The sequence below is a fragment of the Camelus ferus genome, chromosome 32 (assembly GCF_009834535.1).
Source record: "Camelus ferus isolate YT-003-E chromosome 32, BCGSAC_Cfer_1.0, whole genome shotgun sequence".
Classification (NCBI taxonomy): Eukaryota; Metazoa; Chordata; class Mammalia; order Artiodactyla; family Camelidae; genus Camelus; species Camelus ferus.
Genome location: NC_045727.1, coordinates 2,410,055 through 2,422,161, shown reverse-complemented (window position 1 = coordinate 2,422,161; position 12,107 = coordinate 2,410,055). Strand labels below are relative to the sequence as shown.

At 59.9% G+C, this 12,107-nt stretch overlaps 1 protein-coding gene across 1 annotated transcript in view; it reads left to right on the top strand.

Moving 5' to 3' along the window:
- Positions 1 to 11,351, top strand: part of MLXIP (MLX interacting protein) — a 53,340-nt gene extending 41,989 nt beyond the window's left edge. The window contains 10 exon segments of the mRNA XM_006178121.3: positions 665 to 967; positions 969 to 1,320; positions 1,726 to 1,847; positions 1,950 to 2,130; positions 3,603 to 3,727; positions 4,278 to 4,379; positions 4,478 to 4,605; positions 4,782 to 4,905; positions 5,982 to 6,111; positions 6,702 to 11,351. Of these exon segments, the coding sequence (XP_006178183.3) occupies positions 665 to 967; positions 969 to 1,320; positions 1,726 to 1,847; positions 1,950 to 2,130; positions 3,603 to 3,727; positions 4,278 to 4,379; positions 4,478 to 4,605; positions 4,782 to 4,905; positions 5,982 to 6,111; positions 6,702 to 6,823 (1,689 nt within the window). The 3' untranslated portion in view covers positions 6,824 to 11,351.
- The last annotated feature ends 756 nt before the right edge of the window (positions 11,352 to 12,107 follow it).

The window sequence follows — 12,107 nt, the reverse complement described above, 5'->3', positions numbered from 1 at the left end:
CGCCAATAAAAAGTTCATGTATTTCTTTTGCTTTTTACTCAGCACTCAACGCAAGTTGGTTACCAGGTACTGGAGCCACAGATGGCTCTTTGCCCTTAAGAGACTCTCATGCTGGTGCCCAGATCCAGTCACTCACCCACCCGTGACCTGGCCCCCTCTCCCTCCATCAGACTCCGGGAAGACTTTCTTCTATAGAGACTGAGATCGGAACAATGGATTCCTTACAGGGTTTCCCTTTTAGGAAGAGGTGACCCCTGTCTAGAAGTTGATATGTGAAACTGTCCTGGCGGAGCCTGGTGAGCAGCTGCAATCCAGGCTGCCCCTGGTGTGTAACAGAAGATGGCAGGGGCTTTGGGGGGACCCCACTGGACTCCAGAAACAAGATATTCCCAGGCCGAGAGCCAAGTGTGTGCAGAGAGCCCCGGTGTCTGAGCCCTGTGTTATCACTGAGTTCCCAGGGGAAACAAGACCCGGGGAGACGCAGATCCATCTCCCCCAGATTAGCAGTCCCAGGGACGGGAGCTGTCACCTCTGTCCTTTTGCCCAGGGCGCCATCCCAGATGCCCAGCGTACAACGTTGGACTTTGTGGTGTGCAGCGCTAGGGCGCGTCGCGAGCTGGGTGACTCCAGCATTTGTTCCTCACTTCTTCTCTTCCTTTCCCAGGAGGCCATCCTGCCAACCCCGGCTCTCCCCAGCGTGAGCCTCCCTGATGGCTTCATCGCCGCCCCTGTGGCCACTGCCCTGGACCCCATGAGCGGGCAGGGCTGTGAACCCACCTCCCAGCCCGGAGACCCCTTTATCCAGCCCACAGACTTGGGTCCCTCCGCGCCGCCGCTGAGTGTCCCCCAGCCTTACCTCCCTGTGTTCACCGTGCCCTTGCTGCCTCCCAGCCCCGCCCCAGCACCTCTTTCCCCCGCCTTGCCACTAGGCCCTCCTCCTGCCTCTGCCCTGAACTCCCCAACTGCACCCTGCCTTCCTGCAGCCACAGAAGTTTGCTGGAGTCAGCAAGCCACCCTCCGTCATCACCCACACGGCCTCTGCCACCCTCACCCACGATGCCTCTGCCACCACCTTCAGCCAGAGCCCGGGCCTTATCATCACAACCCGCTATCCCGCCCCCTCCACGTCGCCCTGTGGCCTGGCGCTGTCGCCAGTCACCCGGCCTCCGACGGTTGGTCCTCCCCAACCCCGTCTAACTTTTGTGCACCCCAAGCCCGTATCCTTGCCTGTAGGGAGGCCCAAGCAGCCCCCCAAAATAGTGCCTGCTCCCAAGCCAGAGCCTCTGCCCGTGGTGTTGAAGAATGCTTGCATTGCCCCAGGTGAGTCAGGTGGAGGGTGGCCAGGGCGGGACAGTCCCCCGCACCCCCTTCCCCAGGGTATTTCCCATCCCTGGGGCTTGTAGATTCATGATGCACACACACTGATGTGAAGCAGAAGGGTCATGGAATGCTGCATGCATATGCTCTATTTTCTATTCTGTGTTCTTTTAAAGTTAGTCTCAATCCAGTTTGAAAAAACATGGTCCTGGTCATCTTCCTGATAATAATCTGTCCCCTCCACGGAGAAGCTGCAAAAATGTAGCTTTGTCCCTCTGGCCCAGCAGTGAGGGGGCGATGTCTCAGTGGGAGCCCCCCATACAGCCTGGGTGGGCCCAGGTTTGGTGTGGGCATCAGGAGCAGTCCTGCAGCTGGGGCCTCCACCCTCACCGCCCCCTGTTCTGGCAGCTCCCTTTCCAGGACAGCCGCAGGCGGTGATTATGACATCAGGTCCTCTGAAGAGAGAAGGGATATTGGCTTCTACCGGGTCGCAGTCCAACGTGGTCATCACGCCTGCTGCCATCGCCAGGGTGAGGAGGCCCCGGACAGACCCTGAGCATCCTTATAACCCAGCGTGCCCTCACCCACGTAACCGTGGCCGGGGGTGACCCCTCTCTCCTATGTCACCTCAGGCTCCTGGAGTCACAGAGTTCCACAGCGGCATCCTGGTGACAGACCTCGGCCACGGCTCGGGCAGCCAGCCCGCCCCCGTCTCGCGGCTCTTCTCTCCCAGTGCAGTGCAGGACTCCCTGGTGAAGGGCGAGCAGGTCCCACTGCACGGGGGCGTTCCTCAGGTCCCTGCCGCCGCCTCCAGTGAGTGTCCCCCCGGGTGGAACAGTTGGGACTCCGTAAGTGGAGTGAGTGGGCCCGCTCCTGGACTGGGGGTGCTGCCGTGGGTACCCGGGGTGGAGCCTGGGCTGCCAGGCCAGGCAGTGAGGTCTCATAAGCTGCTGGCGGCCCGGGCTAGGGACACGCTCAGCAAGGGGCAGGACAAACCTGCTGTGGAAAAACAGCAGGCGTGTGGCGGTGCAGGCAGCTCAGCCGCCAGCTCTGATCCAGAGAAGGGATGGAGGAGTCCTTGTCTCCAGTTTACGTGAGCCTAGGGTCGTAGCCACAGGAGCCCCGGCCCTGTCCAGCACCAGCACTGTTGTCCCCTGCCCGGTGCCGGTGCTGCGCCTCTGGGGCCCGTCCCTTCTTGCTTGGTCTCACGCCGGTGACACACGTCGGGGTAGGACCCATTTTTCCAGTGACATCTGAAGAGCCAAGAGGTCAGGGATGGAAGGTTTTTCCGAGGCTGGGGGTGGGGGTGGAGCCAGATGCCACATCAGGAAGGGGGACCAAAGTGCCATCTTGTCCCTGGTGAAACCACGACGGCTGATCCCAGAGCTCTTTGCAGCACTGGCCTCCCTCTGCCTCGGGGACACCCAGGAGGGGATCTCTACTTACAGGGGCCAGACAGAGGGACTTGTCCCAGGACAGATTTCGAGGAATAAGGCCCCTCGTCTGGAAAGATGAAGACACAGATTAGCTGTGAGCCAGGCCCTGAAATACCGTCGAGGGGCTCGGGTGAACGCCGCCTTGCCCACAGAGGTGTGGGACCCAGAAAGTTAGGGCATCCCAGGGGGCTTGCGAGCAGCGTGAGGCGAAGGGTCAAGCAGAGAGGGCCGGGGTCGAGGCCTCTGTGCCGTGCAGTGGGACCTGGTGGCATCTCCTGAGACTGAGGGCCTGGATTGCGCTGGCCTGGGCCCCTGGTTTTCTCTGTTGTGTTCTTGGGGGTAAAAGAGTGTTTTTTTTTTTTTAATAAAAAAAATGTTGGGTGGGTAAGATTGAAAAAATGTAGAATTTAAAGAACAACAAAAACAGAACAGACACCTGTGTCCTCAGCACCAGGGTGAGGAACTGGAGCCTTGCAGACACCAAGGAGCCCCTGGCTCCTCCAGGCTGCTTTGTGGGAGGCAGCCGGGAGGCAGGTCTCTACTCGGCGCTCCCCCGCGACCTGTGACAGGCAGAGCTCAGGCAATGATTCCACTCCACACCCAGCCAACCTTTGTCAGGCCTTGCCCGGGCCTAACACACCCATGCCCATCCCGCACCCCCCACCCCTCACCCCTGCCAGATGTTGGCAGGATGTCTCTAGTTTTTGCTCTGGGGCCATTATGGGAGGTTCAGGGTGGGTGTCTGTGTCTTGGGACCTGCTGGGATGAGTTCTCTGCGAGGCTGGTGCAGCCCTGCCGAGCTCACACCTCCGGCCTGTCCCTAAGGTGGGGGGTCTCTGCTCTTCTCAGGTCGAGACTGCCCGAACTCAGGGCAGGCCTCTCCGTGTGCTTCAGAACACAGCCCCAGTCCTCAGTCTCCCCAGAACAACTGCTCAGGGAAATCTGCAGACCCCAAAAATGTGGCTGCTTTGAAGGTATCACTCGAGTCTTAATTCCCTTGGAAGGATGGGGAGACAAGAATACCAGGGGACCTCTGGGACAGCTGCATCCCTTACCAGAGACACGGGAAAGACCCACGGGCTCCACGGGTGTCTCACCAGGCTGGGGCAGCGTCAGAAACAGATGTTTGCTGCTTTAACTTTGAGCTTGTAGGCTCCTCCCACTCCCCACCCACCACATAGCCCTGTGGTGACCGTGGGTCCTGAGCCCAAGAGACAGCACTGAGTCCTGTGGAGCCGGGGAGGGGAGGCAGCTGACCTGGGTCTGCAGAGGAGAGCTGTGAGGGCGGCGGGGAAGGGCCGATCGGCTGTGATCGGTCCTTGCTGTGCTCTGTTCTGCAGGGGTGGTTTTCTTGAGCCCTGTCCTGTCCCTCTCCTGGCTCCTGCTGGAGCCTTTTAGCTTTCTGTCACCCCACCTTCCACCTAGCTCTCTATGGCCACAGGGTCCTATTCTGGGCACCAGTTTGGGACGGGTAGGGAGAAGGGAGGGGGCCCTGTGTTGCAGTAACAGTCAGTTCCCCAGCAGAACCGGCAGATGAAGCACATTTCAGCTGAGCAGAAAAGGCGCTTCAACATCAAGATGGGCTTCGACACCCTGAACAGCTTGATCTCTAATAATACCAAGCTGGTAAGTGGCCTGGGGGGGGTCGTGCGGGCAGGGGAGCCCACAGGACCGGCAGACGCACAGGGTCACCGTGGCTACCCTGACCCGGCCGCCCCTTTCAGACCAGCCACGCCATTACGCTGCAGAAGACCGTGGAGTACATCACCAAGCTGCAGCAGGAGCGCAGCCAGATGCAGGAGGAGGCCCGGCGGCTGCGGGAGGAAATCGAGGAGCTGAACGCCACCATCATGTGAGTCTTGGGCCTGGGGCTCCGCTCCAGGGGCCGGTCCCCTCCCTTGCCTGTCCCTGAGACGTGGCCGGGTCCTGTAGTTGCCTCCTTGCTCAGCCCGGCAGCTTTATGCCCTCCTACGCCCCAAGACCTGCCCGCTTGGCACCCAAGCTCCCCCAGCTCTTCTGTCATTTCAGCTCCTGCCAGCAGCTGCTCCCTGCCACAGGCGTCCCCGTCACCCGGCGCCAGTGTGATCACATGAGAGACATGTTTGATGAATATGTGAAAAGCCGGACCCTGCAGAATTGGAAGTTCTGGATTGTATCTTTGGGTTTTCTTTACTTGTCCCCCACCTCCCAACCAGTGCACTGGAACAGCGGGCGCTGACCCTCTGGTTCCTTTGGGAAGATTCTCTCTCAGTGGTTGTCATTAAGTTTGCCAAGACAGGTAGTGCTGGTTTCTACCTCAGGAGGGAGGGGCCTGGTGAGGCCCATAGGGTGAAGCAGGCTGTCCCTGGTGACCGACTGTTCAGGCCTGGGGCTCCCTGGGGACGCAGAGCAGGCCAGCTTTGTGCTCTGGGTCCTTGGAAGTAAAGACAGTGCCGGAGCTGCTTGCAGGAGCAACAGCGTGTGCGGTAGGATCTGGTCTAACGTGTCCTGGCACCAGCTCTGTCCCCGCAGCAGCAGGGAGTGTGGTGCCCCCACAAACCAGGACCCACAAAACAAATACAGAGCCTGGATTTGAAGGCAGATCCCTCCAGGCTGTTCTCTGCATTTATGCCACATGGCCTTGACTGCTGTAACAAGATGTGTATGCCTCCCTGCACTTGGCCTTCCGGGTGGCAGCAGGGCCCTTAGGGGGACAGCTCTGGCCTTGTCACTCCCCACCCAGCCTCCGCTGTGCCTCCGAACAGACACTCTGCACACGGGCAGGGTCGGCTACCACACCCCAGCCTTGGGTCTGCTGGGCTGAGGGGGGGGGTCACACGGGAGGAGCGACTCCAGCATCGGCTCTGGCAGGGCAGGTGGTCTCTGTGTGCACTAAGGGGCGGGTTTTGAAAGAAGAGATGACAGACAGCAGCCCAGTTCCTCTGCTTTGCTCTGGTCCCGATTCCAGAGCGGTGGCAGGGAGGAGTCAGGACCTCTGATGGCAGGTTCCTTGTCAGCAGGCTGAGGCTGGGGGACCGTGGTCACAGCCTGAGCTCAGGAACAGTTAGGAGCTTTTAGGGGAATGGAAGGACACATGCCTGCGTCTCTGTCTGTCTGTGCAGTTACTTGCCAGTCCCCAGGGGAGCCAGTCACAGGCAGGCCTGTGACTGGACTTCACTCTCTCCGCGCTGGGTCTGTGTCTCCGGCCCCGTCCTCGCTCACCCTTTCTTTAACCCGAGTGCCGTGCAGTTCAGCGTCATCATCAAGCCGCTGTTTGAGTCTTTCAAGGGTGTGGTGTCCACCAGCAGCCTGGAGGAGCTGCACCGGACGGCACTGTCCTGGCTGGACGAGCACTGCTCCCTGCCCATCCTCAGGCCAAGTGAGTGAGGGGCTGCATGGGGGCCATGGGGCGGCGGGGGCTTGGCCAACCCCTTCACACTAGTCCTGGAGCGAGGAGGGCCCTCAGCCGCAGGTAGTGCTGCAGAAAAACCCAGGCTCTGCGGACAGCCACGCAGCAGCCCAGGCAGGAGGGTGAGGCTGAGCCCCAGGCACCCCCCGAGGGCGGGGGCGCATCTCCCAGCGCCTGTCCTTGGCCCCCTCCCGGCAGATTTACTGAGAATCTACTGTTCGCCAGGCCCTGTACTGAGATGAGCCCCTGTGATAACTAACAGCTGTGCCCGTTTACTAAGGTCGTCAACACGTGATACTAGAACAGGGGGACAGGCAGGACCAGCCTGGGAGGCTCTGCCGGCCTGCAGGGTGGGGGACAGGGTTCCAGAGTTGTCCCAAAGGCCAAGGCGTAAGTGTGCAGACCTCAGTGGAGGGACTCCTGGTGTTAGGGCCTCCCCTGCCTCAGCGGGCGTGGGAATCACTGCACGGTGTCCGTGTGAAACCGTACGTTCTGTCCCTTGGGAGGCGGTGGCTGGCGTGCGTGCCGGGTCTGCAGGCCGACCCCCTCCTGTCTTGCAGCCGTGCTGAGCAGCCTGCGGCACCTGAGCACCACCACGTCCGTGCTGACGGACCCGTCCCAGCTGCCGCGGCAGGCGGCGGAGGCCGTCGCCAGGACTGGCAAGAGGTCCGGGGAGTCATAGCGAAGCTAGCGGGCACGTGGCTGCGCGTGACGCTGTGGAGCCCCTGCCTGCCTGCGGGGAGGGGCCTGCGCCCCAGGCCTCTCCTGACGCAGAGCTTCAGGGCCTCTCTCCAACAGGGCCGCTCAGGACGCCGCGCTCAGGTCTGAGGCAGGTTCGGGTCCTGCCGCCAGCAATAGCCCAGCTTTGGGAACCCCTTGCTGTGAACTCTGACTCAGCGACCTCAGTCACCAACCTCCGTGCACTCGGGGCAGCCCAGCCCGAGGGGAGTGCCGTTCCTGTCCTGTCCTGTCCTGCTGCCGGGATGTCGGGGCTGCTGCGCCAGCGCCAAGGGCAGAAGGGGCAGGAGGAGGCAGCGCCTGCTCCCGCGAGTTAGGAGACGTGAGGGCCCTTCCCGGCTCCTGTCTTGAGACTTACAGACGTTCCTCCTGTCACATCTTGGGCACTCGCTCACCCTGCCCGTGGGGCGGTTGGAAGGCAACCTTCCTCCCCCGACGCTGACCTTATAGCTAGATTGGGTGTCTGCTTAGGCTTTGCACGGGCGACTGCCTTCTCCCACTGCACGGGCTGCCAGGGAAACCCCGCAACACAGTGTGCAACGCAGTGGGTGTGCATGCACGCGGAGGAGAGCAGAAGCACACGGCGGAGCTGCTGCAGGCTTGGAGAGCCCCTCGGGCGGTGCTTCCATCTCTTACGACTGCGTTCCACTTGGTGTCACAGCTGTGCTGACGTGAGCGTCGCCTGGCGGGGGCTCGGTGTGGTCCCTTCTCTCTCGTTCTCCACCTGCGTCCCAGCCGCAGTCGGGCCAGCGGCAGTTTTGATGGATGCTGCTCACCCTTCGGGTGCAGCGAGCGTTTGAAAGCCCAGGCTCTGTGGTGCTGCTGTCGGCCTGGTCGCCTTGTCCGGATTGCTTAGCCGGGAGCCCCAGACCGTGACAGTTCTCAGACCAAAGACGCCACCACGCCCAGCGTCTGCCCTGCCTTGTGTTTGGAGGCAGAAATTGAATGTTGCCAGCAGAAGTCCTCGGGGCTGTCTCTGGGCATCTCCCAGGTCAGACAGTAAAGAATTCCACCAGATTCAATCAGGTCGGGGGCAGCGGGCTGTTTCCCAACGTGGGAATTGCGCTTGGAAGGGTTCGGGGGTCGTGGCAGGAGGGGCAGTTCTGCAAGGGCAGCTCCAGGTGGAAGGACGCTCTCTAACACTCAGGAAGCCCAGCCAAGGGTACCTTCTCGTTGCAAATGTGCTTTTCACATCCTGCTGTGAAGTTCAGAGGCCAGCAGGCTTCCCGTTCAACCCCTGTCCTCTCCACCCAGGCAGCACTGGGCAGGCCAGGGGTCCTGCTGGGCTATGCAGAGCACAAGAGCCACATGAAGGGGTACCATGGGCCACCTGCGGAAGTTCGGATCCCTTCCAAGGCTCCCACTAGTTCCTGGGGGCCTGTGGAAGGCGCCCCTGGGGGCAGCTAGCCCCACCTCAGCCTCGACTGACGAAGGATGGAGGCGGGTCCTCTCCCTGTCCAGGCCATGCCACCACGTCTGCCACAGGTCACAACCGGTCACCCGCTCTCTCGTCTGTGCTCCAGCCCCTCTGCCTCCCCAGAAAACGTGTTTACAGGCCTCCTGGATCACTCTCCTGGGGGCGAGCACAAGATGCGGCTGAGCCAGCCCTTAATTTCCACTGGGAAGTGGGGCGAGAACTCGGCCTTCCCCCAGGATGCACACAAAGTCACCCTTCAGAAGGGGAAGACCAGTGTGGTAAGAACTCCGCGAGGCTCGAAAGGGAAAAAGGAAAACCAGAGGCGATCCCAGCTGTGAGGGCTCGTGGAGGGCCCAGCGTTCGGCCCGCCCCAGTTCCTGTGCCTTCGCCACCTGCGCAGGTGGCCGCAGAGCTCGGCCCTGTCACGACCTCTCCAAAATCAGTAGCTTTCTCCCCACCCCTTGCTGGGAGTCTTTTTCTAAAAAACTCCTTGGGATATAAAATTGGCCTCTTGCTTTGGCCTACCTCTCCCTCTCTCCCTTTTGCTGACTTAACGTTTGTGATTCTGTTTTGTGAAATATTTAAGGCTGTTAGGACGTGTGAGGCTTTGACGGGTGTGTGCGTGCGTGCGTGTGTCCCAGCAGACAGTTAAGATGGATGTCTTGTTTAGAGATACTTACTTAAATCCATTTCTCTCGGTGCTCACCATTATCACGGCTCTAGGGCCATAAAGCTATATCTCTTCCTACAGACACAATTGTTTCTTGCCCAGGAAGTTTTCTTGTTTTGGAATCTTGCCTGATAAGATGGGAGCCCAGCTTTGTCCTGTGTCCCGGGGTCGCAGGCCGGGACGTGGGGACCCGGGCGCTCTGCCAGCCGCCTGCAAGGGTGGTTTACTGATGTTCACTTTCCCCCTCCTGTCCCTGCTCCCGTAAAAGAAACTTCAAAATGCTGACACTTTGGAGGATAAGAAAACCAACCTGAAAAGAAAAGGGGAAAAAAAAAAAGCCTGCGTGGCACATACGTCTCTGAAAGTGTTTCTGTGAAATCTTTCTGTGGCATCAGCTCCCTTCCCACTGCCGGTCGCTCTTTGACGATTAGTGGGAAATGCAGGGAGACCGGGGCTTTCTCAAGTTGGCTGGCCCATCCCTCCTCAGTCTCAGGCGGGTTACACACCAGCTGTCATCCACCAGGGGCCCTCGTCGGGCTGGCGCTTTCCGGCGGGTTTTCACAACGCGGGAAGCAGGCCCTGCTTCAGAAGCCACTGTTGCTGTGAGCATCGGGTCTCATGCAGGAGGGACTGGACGAAGTCCCTGCTGTGGTGTCCCTGGGGCCTGCGCCGGAGGAGGGCTGCCCCATGGCCCCCCACGTGTCCTCATGCACCTGGCTCCCTCTGCTTCCTGTCCTGGTGACCTGACCCCACCTCCCCTTCCTAGATAGAGGTCAGCCTTCAGGAGCTTTTTGCCCTGGCCGATAGAAATAGAAACTCAGAAACTTAGGGAACGTGGCGCTCCAAAGTGGTGCCCACCCCAGCCCCCTCTCAGCCTGGGTCTCTGCTCCTTGTGCCGGCTTTCAGCCTGTGTTGTGAGTCCCGAGGCTGCAGGCTTGTTGTCTTCAAGGTCACAGGTCTCACTGTGTCAGAGTGGAGCTGGGGCTGTCCCGGGGCCCATCTGTGCGCAGCCTGCACACTTGCTCAGGGCGGATCAGCCCGGCGCTGGATGACCTGCCCCACATCTGTTCTTTTATCCCACCCGGACTCCCGGGGGGCAGACCTGGAACATCGTCCCCACACCCCTCCCCTCCTGTGCGCACCTCGCTCCACCACGGTCTTCGTCCCACTGCCTGAGGCCCCCTAACAGCTGGGGTACGCCATGGCTCTTCTGTCTGGGGGCAAGAGTCGCCTTTCCCTAGAGACACCCCGCTTCCACCCAGTGCTTTGCCACGGGTGAACCCTGCCCGCCGCTTGTCGGAGCAGCTCTGCAAAGTGCTTCCTTTGGTGGTCTCGCCGAGGAAGAGAGCCGGGGAGCCCCGATGTGGGCGTGTGGGCAGCAGTGGGCTATGGGTTTTGGCTTGGTGCCCCGATGCCTCAAATATTAGAGGATTTTCACCACATCTGAGCACAGAGGACAGGAGAGCAAGGCTGGTGGGTACCATTCAGTGGTTGCCATGGCGGCGACCCGCTTGGTAGGCAGGTTTGGGGGACCTGAGGGGCTCCAGGCGCAGAGAGAAGCCACAGGACCCCAGGTGTGTCCGTGAGCATCACCTGCCCTTTTCCTTTTCCTTCTGAAGGCTTGGCTTCCCCAGCTCACCACACGGGAACTTTTCCTGTTGAATGTTGGCTTTGACTGGTGTGTGTGTGTGTGTGTGGTGTGTGTGTGTGTGTGTGGGTGTGTGTTTACCTAATGGGATTTTTATTTTTGTGGAATTGGTTTTTAATTATGTAGCAGAATTCACCTCCAACTCCCAGTCAGACTTTTGGTTCCAGAGTCAACCCTGGGCATTGCTAATTTGGAGAATTCTCCACTGGGTTTCTGAACAGAGATGTATCGCTCTCAAGAGTTGAGGTTGTGGAGAGGGTTGGAAGAAACTGAAGTTTGAGACGATTCTGTAGAGTTTTACCTCCTGCAGTTAAAGGTCAGAAGGGCTCGGCCAGGGAGGCTTGACCCCTGGGCAGTGTTTCTGGCAAGGGAGCCGGAGGCAGCCTCTCCCCGCCACACCTGCTGCTGCTTCGTCCCCATCTGCTCACGCCGCTCCTCGTGCTGATTTTGTAATGCCACAGCCGAAACAGCACGTTCTTTTCCTTTTGGGGGTTTCGTTTTTTCTGTCGTGAGCTTCGGTGACTGTGTCAGGGCTCCTGAGGGAGACAGTCACCCCTCTTGGGCAGAAAAGCAAACCCCAAGAAGAGTCTTGCTCATCGGGGGCTCCCTCAGGCCTGCGCCGGCCCTTCATGCTCCACCTCGAGAAGCACGTTTCCACCAGCTGTGTTCAACACTACAATGCAGTTTAAAAACTATATTTGCATCCAAGACAATAAAAAGCCGTATTTTTTTGAAAAGCCTGTGATGTGTGGTCTCTGCCACCCTGTCGAGCTGTGGAATTGCTGATAAAATGAGATCAGAGCAAAGTGATGCCCACGACTGACAGGCTTATCCCCGCCTTGGGGCGGGGGTGAGGAGAGAGGCCCGAGCGCCAGGCGCTCCGGAGCTGTGTCCCAGAAGACGGCGGTCCTGAAGGGAGGCCTCCGCTGAAAGGCCAGTGTGACAGACCCTGCCCGCGAACTCACCAGGGCCTGAGGCCTCAGGCCTTTCCTGGTGGACAGAGTTCAGTGGTGCTGATGCAAACTGCCTGTGTCCACACGTGGAACTTGGGTAACCTGCAGCCTTTACAGGGTGGTCTTGAGGTTCTCTTGAAGTTAGTACCTCAGGTGCTCGGTAACCCGCGAGGCACCGCATTTAAGAAAGCCAGGTTATTACCAGCGTGGCCATGCCCACCCCAGCGCAGGGCCGGGCCTAGGTCGCGGTGGTGCCCTGAGGGGCGGTGGGCTCTCTGCTGACTCTGGACCCAGCACCGTAGACCGAAGGTGCTGGTGCGCTGTCCAGCAGGGGTGTCGCTTTGTTGTGCTGAGACCTGGATGATCTCTGTTTAATCTCAAAGCTTCTCTTTGTCCTGCCGCCTACCTGTGCCTACTCAGTTCCTCCCTGCTCCCTGGGCCTGGGTAGGGTGACCCTGTAGGCCACCGGCCCCTGTACAGAGCTGCTGGCTTGTTTTCACTGCACAACTGCCCAGATCCGTATCTCTCGACTAAAATGCA